General features: G+C 53.1%; 1 protein-coding gene across 2 annotated transcripts in view; it reads left to right on the top strand.

The window, feature by feature from the left end:
* TMCC2 (transmembrane and coiled-coil domain family 2) overlaps positions 1 to 17,503 on the top strand; it is a 38,298-nt gene that overhangs the window by 2,500 nt on the left and 18,295 nt on the right. For both annotated transcript variants that reach the window (XM_045787533.2, XM_045787534.2), the window contains exon 2: positions 9,619 to 10,150. In XM_045787533.2, the coding sequence (XP_045643489.2) occupies positions 9,755 to 10,150 (396 nt within the window). In that variant the 5' untranslated portion in view covers positions 9,619 to 9,754. The remainder of the gene's footprint in view (positions 1 to 9,618; positions 10,151 to 17,503) is intronic.

Raw genomic sequence — 17,503 nt, 5'->3', positions numbered from 1 at the left:
AGACACAGCAACTCCACACCTGATATTAGCAGCTGAACTTCCCTGAAGCAGAATTGAGATTCAATGTGAGAAAAGGAGCTTCACTCCCCCCCAAACATATCACTGAGGTAGATTGCAGCCTTGTGGACCCAGGCTGGCAACAAGGAGGAGAAAACAGAGCTGCTGCTCAGTGGGAGCAAGGGGAGACCAGCCCGGCCTTTTCCTGTTTATCTCTGTCTGCTTTATCAAAGCATGTTTACAAGGTAGGGACTTTGGAACCAGATATGAACTTGGGGGCCATCAGGATTTGATTTGCTGTGTGATCTCAGGCAAACCACTCAACTTTTCTGAGCCTTTTTCTGGGAAAAAGGAATAGGAATATTGAAGTGTGTCCAAACTTGGTTTCCAGGGCTGGAAAAGTTGTTTACCAATGGTGGAACAGTTTTCCAATGATGGAAAAACTCCATGACTGGCTCTAGCACTGGATAGAAGCAGGCTCGTTTTGGATTTGCTGGTGGTACCAGAAAGGGGCGGGTTTAATTTTTTTGTAACATCCGCCTGCCCCACACCTGTGTTTGGCCTAGGAGGATCAGCAGCTCTGGTTTTGTTTTCCTTTTAAACTTTGGAGATAGGGACTTTGCGTCCCTTGGTTCCACTTGTGTTTTCTTGTGACAACTCCAGGCATTGTGATAGATTAAGTGCCTTGGAGGGAATCATCTTGAGAAAGGGGCAAAAAAATAAGAGGCTTTGTCAGAAGTACCTCCCATGGCAATTGGGGCTGGGGGGATTTTAGTCTTTGCCAAAGCAATCTGAATGCCCAAACTAGTGGCAGCCACAGGTTCCAGAGGCCCCTTTGGCCTCTCCCCACAGTCCTTCAGTGTCATGGAGCCTGTTACTCTGCACTGTGAATTTCTGCTACAGTGGTCTGGGATCCGAGATGATGGGGTGGGAGGGCCAGTGAAAAGAAGGAAAAATAGTTACACCGCAGTGTTAAAGGAGCAATTATATAATTGCTACTGAAAAAATCACCTGGAAAGGGACATTGCTGTACAGGAGGCTCATGTGAGTACCTGGGGGCCTTCTTCGCTGCTCCACACACTGATATGACACTCCCTACATAGGAACCCACAATCCAGAGTCCCATTGCCCAGCCCCTGGTGGCCTGGAAGTCCTCTTTAACCACTTCGGTTCATGTCTTGATTCATTTGTCCTCATCGTGTGCTGCTACCACATTCCCTGCTAGTTGGGAGGACAGGCCAGGAGAGCGGTAACAGAGAGAGTTGGCAAACCCAAAGGACACCAGAATTCTCTAGCAAGAAAACCCAGCTCCAGTGAGAATGGGCGTGGGGAGGAGCTCCGGGGAAACTGCAGAAAGGGACCCCGGGTGCACATTCCTGTTAACAATACAGCATGGGGTAGCTGTTGCTGAGGCCTGGGATGCATGGCTAAGCCTAAGAGTCAGCTGGTTCTGTCCCTGAGTTCTAGAAGCCTCAAGACAAGGAGGAAATCACCAACCTCAGCACCTCTTCCACCCCTTCTGCAGCCAGAAGAATCGAGCCCTTCCTGAAAAGGAAGACTCTGGGTGTGCTGGCCAGAGTCCTCCCCCTGATGTTCTTTTCCCCTCCCAAAAGCCCCTGTGAATAATTTCCCCAGGGATTTCTGGGCACTATTCTTATTTTTCCCCGGAAGAAAAAAGCGTATGCCCTGAGGTCCGTTACTACAGTCCTGATTCGAAGTGCTTTGGACTCAAGACTCATGTGGGTTCCAGCTCATGTTCTCTCATTCACACCATGCATTGGCCTTCATGCCTGTTCACAGTGGAGATGAGAAAAAGCAAAGAGAAGCCAAATAGCTGGGGGGACGTCCCAGCTGGAGAATGTGTGGTTCTCCTTGCTGGCTCACTGCCTTCCCTGGCGAGCACGGGTACGTGAGCCCCTCGTGAATGGCCCGCGTTCCTTCGGCACTCCTGAATAGAGAGTCCATGGGGAAGGGGTCAGGAGTCAAAGATACTGAGCAACTTCAGTGGGAAAGGCACTGTTCTAAACTGTGAAATAGGACATGTATGGAAAAGCGTCTGAAAACATGTATGTACAGTTTACAGCAGCAAAACAGACACCCCATCTGCCTACTACCCAAGTCAAGAAAGAGAACATTGACATTCCCAAAAGCCCCTGCTTGTTTTTCTGTTCTTTTATTTGTTTAATTTTTTTTTTTTTAAAGTAAGCTCTACACCCAACATGGGGCTTGAACTCACGACCCCAAGATCAAGAGTCACATGCTCTATCAACTGAGCCATCCGGGTGCCCCTTATTTTTCTCTTTTGTTTTGTTTTTTTGTTTTTTTAAGGCTATGGCTCTTGATCAGATTGATGGGTTTCAGGGCCTCCGCTTCGTCAGTGGGGGAGAAGACAAGCTACTTCACGGGACTGTGGGTGAAGGAGTGTGTGTGCTCTGGGAGTCTAGGGGAGGGTTCTGGTGATAGAATGGACTCTGTGTGGCCTTCTCCTAGTTCTGCGTTAGAGGTGATACGTTCAGGCTCGACTAGGGGTAGGATAGATTTCATTAGGGAAGTAGGATTGCTGTAGACCTAGGACCAGGGGAAGGAGAAATTCGTTCTTTGGCAGCAGACAGTACCCTGGCCTTCTAGGTGAGCCCCCGTCAAACAGGATGAGATCCCTGCAAGAAAATCGTCCATCAGAGGAGCATGATTTGATGGAGTCCGCAACACATGGGGTTGATCAGAAGTGATGGACTGAGAGCAAGATATTTTTTTACAAGATTTTATTTATTTATTTGAGAGAGAGAGAGAGAGAGAACACGTGTGCGTGGAGGAGCAGAGGGAGAGGGACAAGCAGACTCTGGGTTGAGCATGTTGCCTGATGCGGGGCTCGATCCCACGGCCCTGAGATCATGACCTGAGCTGAAATTAAGACTCAGACACTTAACCGACTGAGCCACCCAGGAGCCCCTAGAGCAAGAGATTAAAGAGAGAGTAGGACGTTAATGACCAAGTAAGAGAGGGGCTTTCTAAATGGGGGAAGTGGGCTAGCAAGTGCCAGGGGCTTTGTGGGCCCAGGGTTCTACTTGACTAGAATGTAGTTGTTGTCCCAGCCCTGTACGTCGTCAGGGACAGTGCAGGGGCGGCAGGAATGCTGAGCTGGCCTGGGGTTTACCCCACTGCACCTAATGCGCGGAGGGCAGGGGGTCCTGAGCCCCAAGGTTGCTCCACTCCCACCCCCTCTGCCTTCGGTAATATTCGGAGCGGCTGTGTATGTGGGCTCCGGAGAAACTGGTGACCGATGGGAAAGCGTGTGGCAAAGGCAGCTGTCCGTCCCCCTGCCTCATATGGGGCTCTAGATGAATTCGTGCCCTCGTGGTTCTGGTGGGAACTGTCTTGCAGGCTCCGTATTTACAGGATGTGTTTCTTTTCGTGTATCTAACTGTCCTTAGCAGCCAATCCCATGAACAGCACTGTCTCCCTCTCCCTCAAAAAGGAATTGAAGCATCAGCTAAGACCTGAATTTTGGGTGTAAGTTAAAAAAAAAAAAAAAGTGTGTCAGGAGCTGGGGAAAAGAAAGCTCAGGTGGCTTCCCTGTGGTAATTTTGGAGGCCGACTCAAAATTCCTCTCTGTTTTCATCTCTCCTCTAAGAAATAGCCTCTCCCTTTGAAATCCTCACAGACCAGGAGGGTGCGTTCTTAGAAGGAGGCCAGGACTGGACAAGGTCCACCTTTATCAGCCAAACACTTAAGCCTGTCTCCAAGTTGAGAAGTTAGAGCAAAGCGGTTGAGGGACGGCAGGTATGTTTTGCGGTTGTGTGGGAAAAGCAGTATTTGACTTTTCAAATCAAATGGCTGAAGGCCTCCTTATTCCATCTGAGTTAACCGAGTCATGTACACCCTGGAAAACAAAGCTGGCTTGTGAGCCCGTGAGCTGTGTGTGAAGACAGTGAACGCACTCAGGCTCCTGGGTCTCTGTTCCCCTCCTTCCAAGCCAGCTTGGTCTTGGCACTGGGATGGCATAGGCTAAGATAAGGCTTTGGACTGCAGGAGGAGGGATCTGGCTTAGACACAAGACAAAGCTGTCTGAGCATTTTGTATCTCTGCGAAAGGTCGTGGTCTGAGGATTAAATCCTTTTTAGGAGGGTTTTGTAGGCTCGGATATTTTCTGCTCAGAAAATACATAATTATGCCGCAATTGCCAGGTAATATTAGGGACACGAAGATAGAGGTAATATAACTCCTGCCGTCCGTTCGCTCATAGCCTCATGGAAGATTCTGCCCATAGCAGGTGAAAGTTGGGTAACAGCGTGCGAGAGCACTCAGAGCCGTGTCACAAGGCACATGAGTAATGGCGAGGTGAGTGGTGCAGGTAATGAGCTCTCTGGAGCTCAGAGCAGGGCAGTGAGACCTGGTCAGGGATGGCTTCATGGAGGGGGCAGGGAGGGAAGGGTGGGGAGGCACCCCAAGAGGCACACAGGTAACTTTTTAGATCTTCTGTGCTGGTATATGTGGAGTCAGTTCTGCCTAGAGACCCGGGGGATGCGGCCGCCTTCCCAGACTTGCATTGGCACGGGGCAGAATTCTCCAAGCGATGAAGGAAGGAGGAAATAAAATAAAATTGAGAAGGGGGAAATCCTTTGCCCCTGGGTTGAGATCTGTTTGTTTTTTTAAGTGTCAGCTGTGATGCTGGGGAAGAAAAAAGTGATTCGAAAAATCTTTCATCACTGTGTCTCTAACAGAAAGGCCAGGCAGGCCGGAACACTGGCAGCTTCTCACTTCTCTCCAGCATCATGCTCGTGGATGCCAGACCTGGGGCCAGGGTTCCTCTCCCGCTCCAGCCCCAGGCTCCCCACCCCAAACTCTTTAGGGCAACCGGAGACTTCCACAATCCACTTTGTATCCGAGAGTAGGACTCTGTGGGTTTTGACAGCGATTAGCTCTCTAATGCTGGCCCTGTTTCCATAGAGACCCTATAAATAGAGGAACGTTGGCGACCTAGGCTTGCTAAGGCTCACGGTGACCCAGTCACCCCACTGAACCCTCGCAGCCGACGCTGTGGTGGGGCAGAGGGAGTTCCGAACCCAGGTGGGAGGAAGGGATGTGCGGTGAACTGTCAGGTTGGGGTAATTAGCCGTAGGTTAGTGTGACTTGTTCAGAGCCTCGCAGCTTTTCTGGGAGTTAAGAACACGGGGACCTGTAGGAATTAGAAGCCGCTTTCGGCTATTTTTAACCAGATGGTGCCAAAGACAGTGTACCCCGAAGCAGTTTACTTCTGACCTCACGCAGCTGCGTTGGCAGATTTTGAGGCGCACTTCCCCTTTGGGGGATCCACACCTAGGGAGGAAAACGGATGAAGCCTAACTGCTTAGAGACCACAGCCTTCTCAGGAAGGCTCTTTCAGAAATCATCCAGTTCACCCTTTCTTCTTGAGAGGATGATGGCACCCCAAGCACAGGGGGTCCTCTCCGCCCTGAAAAATAGTTCCAGGGGAGGGGACAGCAAATGCCCTGGGGCTTCGGCACCTGCCCCGGGATGCCCTCCTTTCTGGCTAACTCCCGGCTTCCGGGCAGCTCCGGGATCGTTCTCCCGTGTTCTAATACATCGGGAGAACTCTGTTTATGTCTCACCCCTAACTCCGAAACATCTCAGCTCTCTTCTAGTACATGGCTTCGTTTGGCCACCAGAATGGTTTCTGGCAGCTGGGGAAAAGCAAAAGTCAGTGTGGAAAAGCCAGTGACATTTCGTAGCTGGAACCTGTGAGTCAGAGCAGGTGGTGCTTTCTGCTGCGTCGGTGGCCAAGTTCCCTGAAGCTAGTCACCATGGTTTTCCTCATTTCCAAAACTTGTGGCTGGTTGTGTGTATGTAGTGAGTTGTTGGTTTTAGTTTTTGTTTTTGTTTTTGTTTTTTTGAACACTTACTTACCACGATATGTCAAAAGTCCTTCACCGTCTCTTCTCTGACACCTGCAGAAGCAGCCCGGCTCCCGTGTCACCCAGCTTTCTGGCCTGGCACTTTGTAAGTGAGGGAAAACCCCTTCATTTGGAGCAACACCCCCATCCCATTATTCTTTGACTTCCTTTTTGTTCTTCCCTTCATGCCTCCTGCAGACTTTAGCAGGCTCCTCGGTGCTGCTGGGGCAAAGGTCCTGCGGTCATCCAGCCGCCCTCCGTGACTTTCCTTCACCTGCAGAACAGATGGGGAAGGTGTGAACTGAAGGCCCACGTGGTCAAAGCCCTTACCCACATCCTACAATGTAGCATGGGCAGATCGCCCACCACCGTCGGGGGACCCCTCTCCCCCCGGCCCAGGCGTTTTGGGTTTGTTTTATTCCTGCCCATGAGACTGTTCTGGGATGCCCGTAAATGCTGCATCTGTTTTATTTATATTTTATTTTTTTACACTTTTTTACTGCATCTGCTTTAGTCTTGGAATCAATGTGTGAGCCAGTGAAGGTAAATTAGACCGGAGTTTGGAGGCTTGGCTGTGTAGCGTGGATGAGCCACTGTGCTGTGCTGAGCCTCAGTTTTTTTGTCTGTAAAATGGAGACTCTGACACTAGTCCCGTCCTCCCTCCTGGGGTTAGGCGAGCATCAGGTTCGCATGACCACATAAATTGGAAAGCGCTTTGAAAAATGCTGTATGATTTTAAAATAAACCGACCAAGGATTTGAGGATTCCAGGCAATAGGGCCGAGAGTGGCAGCTGCTGGCCGCAGCACCTCTGTCTGTTTCCCGGGCCCAGGAGGAGGAAATGGCTCTGAGCTCTGGGAAACTCGAGGGGAGTCTTTTGAGGCGAACCGAGCAGATTTAGAAGGTGGGCCTCGGAGTTGGAGAAGCTGGGTCAGAAGTGGTCGGGAGCAGACAAAGAGACCGGGAATGGAATGCTAGAAGGACACCGTGTAATATGGAATGCGACTGTTTGGCTGGAGCAGCTGGGCAAATGCCAGAGCCAGCTGGCCCCATCCGTGATGCCTGGAGGGAGGTCTGGTATCGGCTTGGGCCAGAGGAGGAAGGAGGGTCCTGGCCATTCCTGGCCTGGAGGCCGCAGGATCTGGCCATTTCCAAGTCGATGGCAGAGTATGCCCCCCAGTCCGTCTGCCCTGCCCCTGTTGGCTCTGCCCGGAGCAGATGCAGGTGGGCCTCCTGGCCCGGCCTCAGGTGGCCCCGCGGGGATGGTTCCTCCCGCGGGAGAGCCTGGCACGGAGGAGCCTAACGTCGCCGGGGCTGCCCCAGAATTAAATTCTTGAGAAGGAGTGGTGGTAGCCTTCATTTCCTCATCGAAAAGTAGAAATGTCGCTACTGTTGCTTTTATTAGTGTCTGGGGAAATCAAGTAAGATAATGGAGAAGGAAAAACACCTTGAAAACCGTAAACCGTGAGTCCGTGGCGAGTTGCACTGAGGTGACATATCCGGTCTGTGAAATGGGTGATGGAAGGGCCCTGCCTACTTCGGGGATGGTGGGGAGACGCCAATGAGGCCGAAAACGAAAATCCTAGATTTTACACAAATACACGGTAGTGTAGTTCCCGACAGCCAGACGTCAGCGCAGCCGCTCCAGCAATCCGGAGGCGTAACGGCGCGAGCTGGGTCAGCTCCTTCGGATCGAAACGTGGGGTTTTCTTCTTGGTTTCTGCGTGGTCTGTGTTCTGCTCTGTGAGTTTGTTTCTGGAAAAAAAGAAAATTCAGTCCATGGAACTCTTTGAACTTTTTTTTTTAAGATTTTCTTTCTTACTTGAAAGAGAGAGGGAGCACGAGTAGGGGGGCGTGGCAGAGGGAGAGGGAGAAGCAGGCTTCCCGCCGAGCAGGGAGCCCGATGCCCATCCCAAGGCCCTGGGATCATGACCTGAGCTGAAGGCAGACACTTCACTGACTGAGCCACCCAGGCGCCCCGTCTCTTCGAACCGTTTTTTAAAAATGAGTTTGTCTCATGAGATTATGGGTCATTCCTCACAGACAAAGACCTGCTATGGCCCCCCGAGCCCCACATGGCGGGGTTCTGAGTTTCCCTCTTAGGACTTACAGAGCGTGGGTTCTCACCTGGTCCCGCACATCCCAGTCCCCCTTTGGCTCCGAAGCTGTCTGCCTGGGGCTCGGCCTGGCCCAACCAGCCAGCCCCTGACCGACGCTGTCTGCAGTTAGACCACATGCTGTCTCGCCCTGGCCTGAGCGGTCCTGCCTGGGAGCAGCAGAGCTGAGAGGGAAGGCCGGGGCCAGGGCGGCGCTGGGCTCTGTGGCCTAAGCGGTCTGCTCCAATCTGAGGGGAAAGACACTCATTTAGAAACCACAGTCTAAAGAAGTGGTCACATTACCGAGCATGCTACAAGACATGCCCGTAGAAGTAAAGTTTATTATTTATTATTTATGTTTGCCAGTTTATTATAAAGGGTATTCTAAAGGATACGGATGACCAGCCAGATGGAGAGGTACCTGGGACGAGGTGCGGAAGGGTCCTGAGGGCAGGAGCTTCTGTCCTGATGGAACTAGGGTGCACCACCATCCTGGCGTGTGGAAGTGTTCACCAACCTGGAAGCTCCAGTAAAGGTTATTTTATTGCCAACTATTTCAGAAATGAGACTCGGTGCATCATATGGCTCTTGATCTCAAGGTTGTGAGTTCGAGCCCCACGTGGGGTATAGAGATTACCTGAAAAGAATACAATTTTTTTAAAAAAGGAATCGGATTGGCTACGCATAACAGAAGATCGTACTAGAGTTCTGTAGACAAAGATAGGTTTATTTCTTTCATGCATCCAGAATCACAAGCTAGGCACTCACAACTGCTTTGGTGGCACCACAGGGCTATCACGTTCCCAAGCCTGTCGCTTGCGGCTCTCCCGTGTACGTGCAGCCCTTCATCACCATGCCGGTCATCTTGTGTTTGCAGGATGGCTGCTGCAGGTCCAGACGTTACGTCTACATTCCAGATGGGAGGAAGTAGGAAGGGCGAGGATCTTCATCGGGAAAGCAAGTGTTGCTAGAAACTCTCACCTTGTTTTTCATTGGCTAAAGCTGTCATGTGGCTACTCCTAGCTGCAAGGGAGTGTGATGAAGGAAGAATTTTAGCAAGGTGCATGAAGGCCAGGCAGTTTGGTTGGTAAGAAAGGGGAACAAATATACAGTAGGCGCTTAGCTGTGTCTGCTGCAGTAGTATGGCCCTGATTTTCTCAGAGAGCGTTGCGTCTCTGGAAATGGTTGCCTGGTGGTCTGAGAGAGCCAGTACAGCTTGAAGGAGCACCTAACTTAGAGGGAGGGACCGGAAGGTGGTGGTGGGGGGATCAGTCCAGACGGATACAACCCCTGGGAGCTAAGTGCTACTGGTGTGTGCCACCGAGCCCCAGGCTAGCCACAGGACATCATGCCCAGTAACCCTGAACCATGTATTGGTTGCGAATGTCCTGTGGGGGGTTGTGGGGGTTACACTTCTTTGGGACTACAAGAGGAGTGGGTCAGGGCGTACCACCTTCCTGCAAGGTGCGCTTTTAGGCATGACAGGCCATTTGCAGGGTTCTTCCAGATTCAGACGGCTGTAGTAGCTCCAGCGGTCTCCCAAGAACAGACCCCCTCCCCCCCCAGCTCTGTCCTCACCAACTGGGCATTCCAGAGTGTTCCACTCACCACCGTTCTTCATCTCTCCCCCTTAAGAAAATCCAGCAGCTCTCCGAGGGCTCCATGTTTGGCCACGGCCTGAAGCACCTGTTCCACAGCCGGCGCCGGTCACGGGAGAGGGAGCATCAGACGTCTCAGGATTCCCCGCAGCAGCAGCAGGGCATGTCCGACCATGACTCCCCGGACGAGAAGGAGCGCTCCCCGGAGATGCACCGAGTCTCCTACGCCATGTCCCTGCACGACCTGCCCGCGCGGCCCACCGCCTTCAACCGCGTGCTGCAGCAGATCCGCTCCCGGCCCTCGATCAAGCGGGGCGCCAGCCTGCACAGCAGCGGCGGGGGGTGGCGGCGGGGGCGGCAGCCGGCGCACCAAGAGCAGCTCCCTGGAGCCCCAGCGCGGCAGCCCCCACCTGCTGCGCAAGGCCCCCCAGGACAGCAGCCTGGCCGCCATCCTGCACCAGCACCAGTGCCGCCCCCGCTCGTCCTCCACCACCGACACGGCCCTGCTGCTGGCCGACGGGGGCAACGTGTACCTCCTGGCCGAGGAGGCCGAGGGCAGCGGCGACAAGGTGAGGCGGGGCGCAGTGGAGGAGGGGTCCTCAGAGGCCAGAGCCGGCCGCGGAGGGGCCTCTGGACCCTGGGGATACTGAGGTAGGGGCCCTGCCTGGCGGGTACCCAGACCCTGCCTGCCCATAGACCTCTCTGCCCTGTTGTGGGAGTCAAAGGTAGGACTGCACCCAAAGCAAGGCAGGATCCCCAAATGGCTCATTTCTGTTGGTTTCAGGGTTTTTCAAAATTATAGTTGGCTCGGGCGGGTCTGAATTCCAGCTTGTTTACCTTAAACATGCTATCGAGAAGCCGTGGGTGCAGTTGGTTAAGAGCATAGACTAGCACCAACCCTGGCTCTGGCACTTGCTAGCTGCACCAGTCACTTAACCTCTGTGTACCTCAGTTTCCCCAATTGAAAATGAGGATGATAAGAGTCAGTTGCTGTAGGATCAAATGGGTTCATATTTGTATAGATGCTTGGCATGGATCCCGGCACAGGATCATTATTATTATTATTGCCAACCAAAGAAAATAGGCGAGGAATCCATGAAGGGTTGTTTTGGTAAGGAGAACATCTCATTCGGCACTTCCTGAATTTCTGTCTTCATTCCTTTATTCACATGACAAGTACTTATCGAACACTTGTTATGTGCTGTGACACTGAGCAAGATGAAGGGACTGTGTTCACGCAGCTTACTGAGCAGAGGGGAGGCAGGCGGGTGGATGGACAGAATAGGGTGATAAGGTTTTAATAGAGGCTATCCCCGGAGGCTTTGGGGGACAGGAGGAGGGGAGGGCAGTTGGCAAAGACCTTCTAGAGGAAGCCATTGAGTTGAATCTTGAAGGAGTATCATTTAGCCAGGGAAGAACGAGGGGGAGGGGAGGAGAAGGAGGGTGTAGCATGTACGGAAGCCGGCTAGCTGGTGCACGGGGCTCCAGGCTTCACCGTGGTCGGAGCATCCGGCTCTGTTGGGGGCTGACAGGTAGGCAGAGCCCGGATCACAAGGGTAGTGTGAAGCCGTCCATGGGTGTTAGGCAGGCAGCTGGGGGGAGGTGGTCCCTCTGGATCTCAGTGTAGGACTGGGAAGATAGACTGGGAAGGGGGCAGGAGTGGAGTCAAGGAAACTGTTTTTGGAGCTACCAGAGGATTCTACGCTGCAGTGAGGATGGAAAGGAGACAAATTCAGAAGCCCTTTCCAAGTTGGACTCAAGAGACCAGTGAGAAAGTGGAGAGGAAGACAAAGGAAGGGAAAGAGTAGAGGATGATTCCAGGGCTTCTGGCTCACCAGCTTGAGGGATGGGGCATCCTCTAGTTGAGGAAACATGGGAGTGGGAGCAGGTTTTGGAAGGCAAGTGATGAGTTCACTTTTGGACATGTTGAGTTGCAGGTGCCTTTGGGGGCTATCCAGTTAAAGAGCACCAGCTGGCAGTCGGGTTCGTGGGGGAGAGGGCTGGACTTGGGCTGGCGCTCTAGGAGTCAGCACTGAGCCTGAACTCATGGCATGTGTTGAGTGAGCAGGAGGCCAAGGATGGATTCAACATATATGGGACAGAGCAGCCAGACACGTAGGAGTCGTCCTGGAGAGAGGTGATGCCGAAGCAAAAGGAGGAAGGAGTTTGCAGGAGGACAGAAGTACTCAACAGAGTGAACTGTAGCGAGAGTGACAGGTCACATCGGAAACGTATATAGGCAGTCGCAAGCAGTGGGGGCCATTGGTCACGAACAAGAAACCCGTTTCAGTGGCTCGAGGAGATGGTGGCAGTGGGGGCAGCATGCGTGGCTCATCTGGGAGAAAGGATGGCAGTCCTGGGTTGGGGCATGGTGGGTTCTGTTGATTTTTAAAGATGGGTGGGGAGAGCTACGGATCACAGAGGGCCTCGCCAACAAGGGAAAGGTCTTCTGACTTTTTTCCCAAGTGAGACGGGAAGTCATTAGAAGGTTTTTGTGCAGATATGTGACACCTCTTAAGAAGATCACTGTAGGGGCGCCTGGGTGACTCAGTCGGTTAAGCGTCTGCCTTCGGCTCAGATCATGATCCCAACATCCTGGGATCGAGCCCGGCATCGGGCTCCCTGCTCATTGGAGAACCTGCTTCTCCCTCACCCTCTGCCAGTCCCCCTGCTTATACACACACACTCTCTCTCAAATAAATAAATAAATAAAATCTTAAAAAAAGAAGAAGAAGATTACTGTGGCTGCTGTGTGGAGAACAGGCTGTGAGCCAGGGTGCGAACCTGGAGTCCAGCTAGGAAGCTACTGGAATCCCCCAGGCATGAAGCAGTGGTGGCTTGCAGCTGAGTGGGCGTGGTGGAGGTGGGAAGAGGGGCTGGATCCCGGATTTGCTTCCGAGCTCGAGTTACACCCATCTCTGATGGATGTGGAGCATGACAGAAAGGAAGCAGGCGAAGGTGGCACACGGGTTTTTGGCCTGGCAGCTGGAAAGAAAAAATTGCCATTAATTGAGTTGGGAAAACAGGCAGATGGAACAGATATCTGGCAGGGGCCATGGGGGGTTGGGGGTGGGGCAGAAATCGGAGCGAGGTTTTGGACGGGTTATGTTGGAGATGGCTCTTCGACATGCACGTGGAAATGGCAAAGAAGCAGTCAGATGTGTGAGCGTGGAGTCTTGGGGAGAGATCCAGGCTGGAGGCATACATTTGGGAACTGTCAGTGTACGGACAAGATTTAAAACGATGGCACTGGAAGATTTGCAAGCATAGTTTCAGCTGTGGAGAGTGTGCTCCAAGAGTGAGATCTGCTTCTGTTGGCTGAAAGGCCTTGTGGAGTGGAGACCAGAGGGGCCCAGCAGAATGAACCGAGTTATCAGCTTGTAGTGAGCAATGCTCTGTGTGCAACTGCAGCCCGGCCCACCTCTCCACCTCTTCAAAGTCAGTGAAAACACTTTTTTTTTTTTTTAATAATTAATTTTTTTTTTAAAGATTTTGTTTATTTGACAGAGAGAGAGACAGCGAGAGAAGGAACACAAACAGGGGGAGTGGGAGAGGAAGAAGCAGGCTTCCTGCTGAGCAGGGAGCCCAATGCGGGGCTCGATCCCAGGATCCCAGGATCATGACCTGAGCCAAAGGCAGATGCTTAACTGACTAGCCACCCAGGCACCCCAATGAAAACACTTTAAGAATCAAACTAGAACGATCCTGTCACGCAAGGGTCCCTGGGACCACAGCTGCTTTATGAGGAGGGAGGATGTGAACATTGTATTCTCCGGCTGCCTGAGCAGTCGGAGCGGGTGGGTGGCGGGCACTGCTGGGAGCTGGTGAAGGCTTGTTGGTGTTTGCTGATGGGGAGCGCAGGGGGCTTGGGGCTCGGGGGAGGCACACTGGTGGGGAGCCTCTCCCCAGGCTTTTGCCTGTGGCTGGTGCTTGGTCTTCACATTGCCCTCAGACAGCCGGGGTTTTCCTCTTGCTGCTGGTGAAAGACCGGGGCCGGATACTCTTGGGTGAGCTGCAGGAAAGGATGGTTCTCTGGGTTCAGGGTGGTCCCTGGGGGAAAGGGTGGTTCCTGTGATTGTCTTCGATCCCTGTTTAGAACTTCCAGCTTTCCCAAACCCTGCCGCATTATTGCCTGGTTAGTAGCCTCCCCGTGAAGCTGCCAGATCGGGCGCTGTGTCTGTTTTCCAGCTGAAGAGACAGGCCTAGAGGAATCAGGACACTGCTTGCCTCAGGGCACCCGGCCACTTCCTGGCAGAGAGGAGACTGGATCCCACATTCTAGCATGTTCACCAGGCCAAACAGATGTGAAGTCACCAAAAGCACTAGGGACCCTTTTATGCAGGATCCACAGGGCGTGGGTTTGCCTCGGCTCAAGAGGGTGACATCGTGGCTTGGTTGCCATTCCCCCTTCAGTTACACAGCTTTCCTGCCCTCTAACTGTCCCGCCAGGGATAGGCAAGGCCCTGGGCGGCTCCTGAGGAGGAAAGGGGTCTTCTGGCCATCAGGAAAGCCTGCTCTGGCCGCTGCCTCCCCCAGACCCGGAGGCCATTGGTCGGTGTGAGATGCTCTGGTGGTTCCACCCCAGTCTCTGGGCATGAATAGAAGGTATTCTTCTCTCTAGTAAACACAGCTCCCCACATGCTCTCTGCAAGCTCACTGGTGATTACTAGCATCTATTTTTAATTCATAAGCCTCCCCCACTACCCACACCCCTTGCCATTGTTTGGAACTCACCAGCTGGCTTTCGGACCAGAGCGGCCCTGGCGGGGGTTGAGTTACTGGAACAGCCTGGAGGCAGCTCTAGTTCCTCAGCTGTCGTGGAGAGGCTCACCCAGCCGCCACCCCAAGAGAGCAGAGGACCTGGCACCCCGAGGACAGCAGGGGTGCAGCAGGGGGACAGATAGGGGCTCACAGTCCTGGGAAGCAACTCAGCCTTGGTGACATCATTGGGCTGTTGTTCGTCCCCTCCAGATCCACTGAGCTGTTTTTGACACCGTGCCTTAAATGATTTCCCCTTAAAAGCAAAAAAAAAAAAAAAAAAAAAAAAAAAAAAAAAAAGCCCATCTCTGCCCCACGTCCTGCTTTGTACCATTTGTGGAGCACTGAGCAAGATAGTTTTTCTCTCTACCTTATAGCTATAAAGTGGGAAAAAAAATTGTCACCATTTGTTGGAGGACTGGGGCACTCGCAGGTGCATAGAGAATGCAGGTGACATCTGCGTTCTCCATCTGTGTGCAGTGCATCCTTCACCTCTGGGAATCCTGGGTCCTGGGGCTGCAGCAGGAACCACTGGGTGCAGGCACCATGGGGTTGGGCCTCCTGGTTCCCTGGCTCTCTCCCTCCCTCCCTCTCTCCTTCTTTCTCTGTCTCTTTTTGCTGAGCAGCAGTTCCTAGAAAATGTGTACTCGCATTTCACGGAGGAAAATGTGAACTCTTCCTGTCCTGCCTTCATTTCCTGCTCCCGGCCTTTCAGGGAGTGCATTAGCCCCTGCGGGGGTCAGAGGCTTATATTCCCTTTTCCTCATTTCTTCCACATCTGGTTTGGTCATTGCTTCCCTCTTGGCCTTAGTCAAAACTTTCCCCCAGCTGTTGCCCCACTTCCCACACCCCTGCTGAGCTTCTGCAAGGTGCCTCCGGCTGGAGGGCCTCAGGAGAGGGATGGTGGGGGAACGCTGGGTTTATGGTCAGCTCTGCCAGGCTGGCACCCGATCTTGCTCTGGTTGCCCTTCCCCTTCTGTATGGTATGGTTGGTGCACTCTGAGGACAAGGAGGCGTAGGTGGTAGGAGCCTGGAGCTCACAGAGGGTGTAGGGGATAGCCTTCGGAGACCAGTATGGACGTGCTCCGTGGCAGGACTTTTACTGACAGGCCAGCCTGCTGCCCCTGCTGAACCAGGACAGAAGGGGTGGGAGAGGGTCAGGTGCACCCACTGAGGTGCAGAGGGTGGAGGGATCATGTCATGACTGGATACTTCCTGTGGCCTCGGGGAGGTCTTATCTCCGGGCTCCAGGCAGGGAAACCAGTGATGTTCTGCTCACCACCCAAACCAGAGCAGACTCTGGACATCCTGTTCCTCAGTAGACTCCTCCACCAGACTTATTCGACAACAAGATTTCTTCTCCGCCTTGGCATAAATAAGCACCTCTGTTTACGCTGAGGGATGGCCCGTGAGGGGCCACCCTTAGCCCTAGGTGCTTGCCAAGAAGACCGATGTTGGCAGGTGCCAAGGGGCCCTAGTTTATTTATGTCTGAAAGCCTGCTGGGTCACAGATGGGTGGGGCTGCTCTGCTGAGAGGGTTTTCAAATCATGGCCCCTTAGGAGCTGGGGGAGGCCACACCATTCATCTGTGGGGCCTCCTCATATGTCTGAGTTTGTAGGCCAGAGAACATGGGTGGCCGAAGGGACCCTGCTCTAAGGTCCAGCTGGGTCCCTCGGCCTGTCTACACAAATACATCCACCTTCAGAGCCATGTGGCACTCTGCCCGCTGAGTTGTTCCTGTACACACTCGGGTCTGTGCCAGCCGGAGTTCACACCCAATTGCTGGAGAGGACAGCCACCTTCTCTGTTCCCTGCCGCCACCCATCCCATCCCCTCTTCCCTTCTCTTCACTGCATGGAAAGGCTCCTCAGGTGGAGGGAGAACCAGAGGCAGCCAGCCCAGCGGCCTCTGAAGAGACTCTTGAGGCCGTGCCCATGCCACCAGCTGCTCGCCAGGCCATGGCGGGACAGCTCAATGATTTGCCCTGAACCTTTGTTCCCTGTCTCAGTGATTCAAAGACCCTATTTGCCAGGGTCCTTCGGGCCCCACACAGCAGTCTATCTTGTGGTACCTGGCAAATCAAGGGGTTCTTCCTTTAGCCTGAGTTCCTCATGTTCAGGTAAAGCCCCTTGCCTTGTAGGGGTCCTGTCCAGGCAGGAGAGGGGCTAAAAGGTGAGGACTCTATCCCTTACCTAAATCTCTGATCCCAGAGATCATGAGCTACAGCCTTCTCTTTTCAAATAGGATCGTGGGCTCAATTAGTTGTCCCAGGAGGCTTCTAGAATTAGCCTTTTTTCATCTTTTCCCTACTGACATCCATGACTTTCTTTCTAGATGGAAAGTTCCCACTGTTCTCCAGATTAGCCCTGGTTTCTGAAAGTATGGAATTCTGGGGGTGGGTGGTGAAGTTAGATCATGTCCAAGTTACCTAATAAGACCCAGTGTCTTGCATTTCATTTGCATTTTCAACCCTCTTAGCTCAGGTGAAAAACTTGTGGGAGACCCTGTGTGCAGCCCCTGGGGACCGAGTGGACACCAGCCCAGACACAGGTGCTCAGCCTCTTCCCTTGAGATCCTCAGACCCCTCAGGTACACCCCAGTGGAAGGTGTGCTCAAAGTTTGGGCATGAGCCCCACACCAGGGCCAGTAACAGTCAGCGGCAACAGGAGCTGTCTGTCACCTGGTTCCAGACGGTGAGGAGCCAGCACTGGTGATGTGGGCATGGGTCATGGGAGCTGGCACAGGTCTCCCCAGCCACCGCGCACATTCCTGCCTGGATCCACCACATCCCCGAGATGTGAAACATGACCCTGGTCTTCTGGTGCCAGGTGAGGCAATGGAAATATGGTATCGTTAACCTGATCCCCTTTGCTTCCTCGTCTTTCTTCTCATGGGCAGTCTGGGCTTTCTCTGTTTATACCCTGCAGGGCAGAGGGCTCTGAGACAGAAGCAGGGGTGAATCCACACACCCTACTGCATTCCTGCTAGGCTCCAGGAACCAAGGGCTCTCCCCTGCCCTGCAGTGTGGGGGCTGGAGGCAATGAATGACGTTTCTGGGAACAGTAGCCTTGTCCGACCTTCCTCTCTCTCTCTCCAGGTGCTAGGATGTCTGACTGTTCTCACCCCCCCACCCCCAGCCCCTGTTTTCCACATCCTCCAGAGG

The sequence above is a fragment of the Ursus americanus genome, chromosome 2 (genome assembly GCF_024610735.1).
Source record: "Ursus americanus isolate L20-20 chromosome 2, mUrsAme1.1.p, whole genome shotgun sequence".
NCBI classification, from domain to species: domain Eukaryota; kingdom Metazoa; phylum Chordata; class Mammalia; order Carnivora; family Ursidae; genus Ursus; species Ursus americanus.
This window is presented reverse-complemented; position numbering and strand designations above follow the sequence as displayed.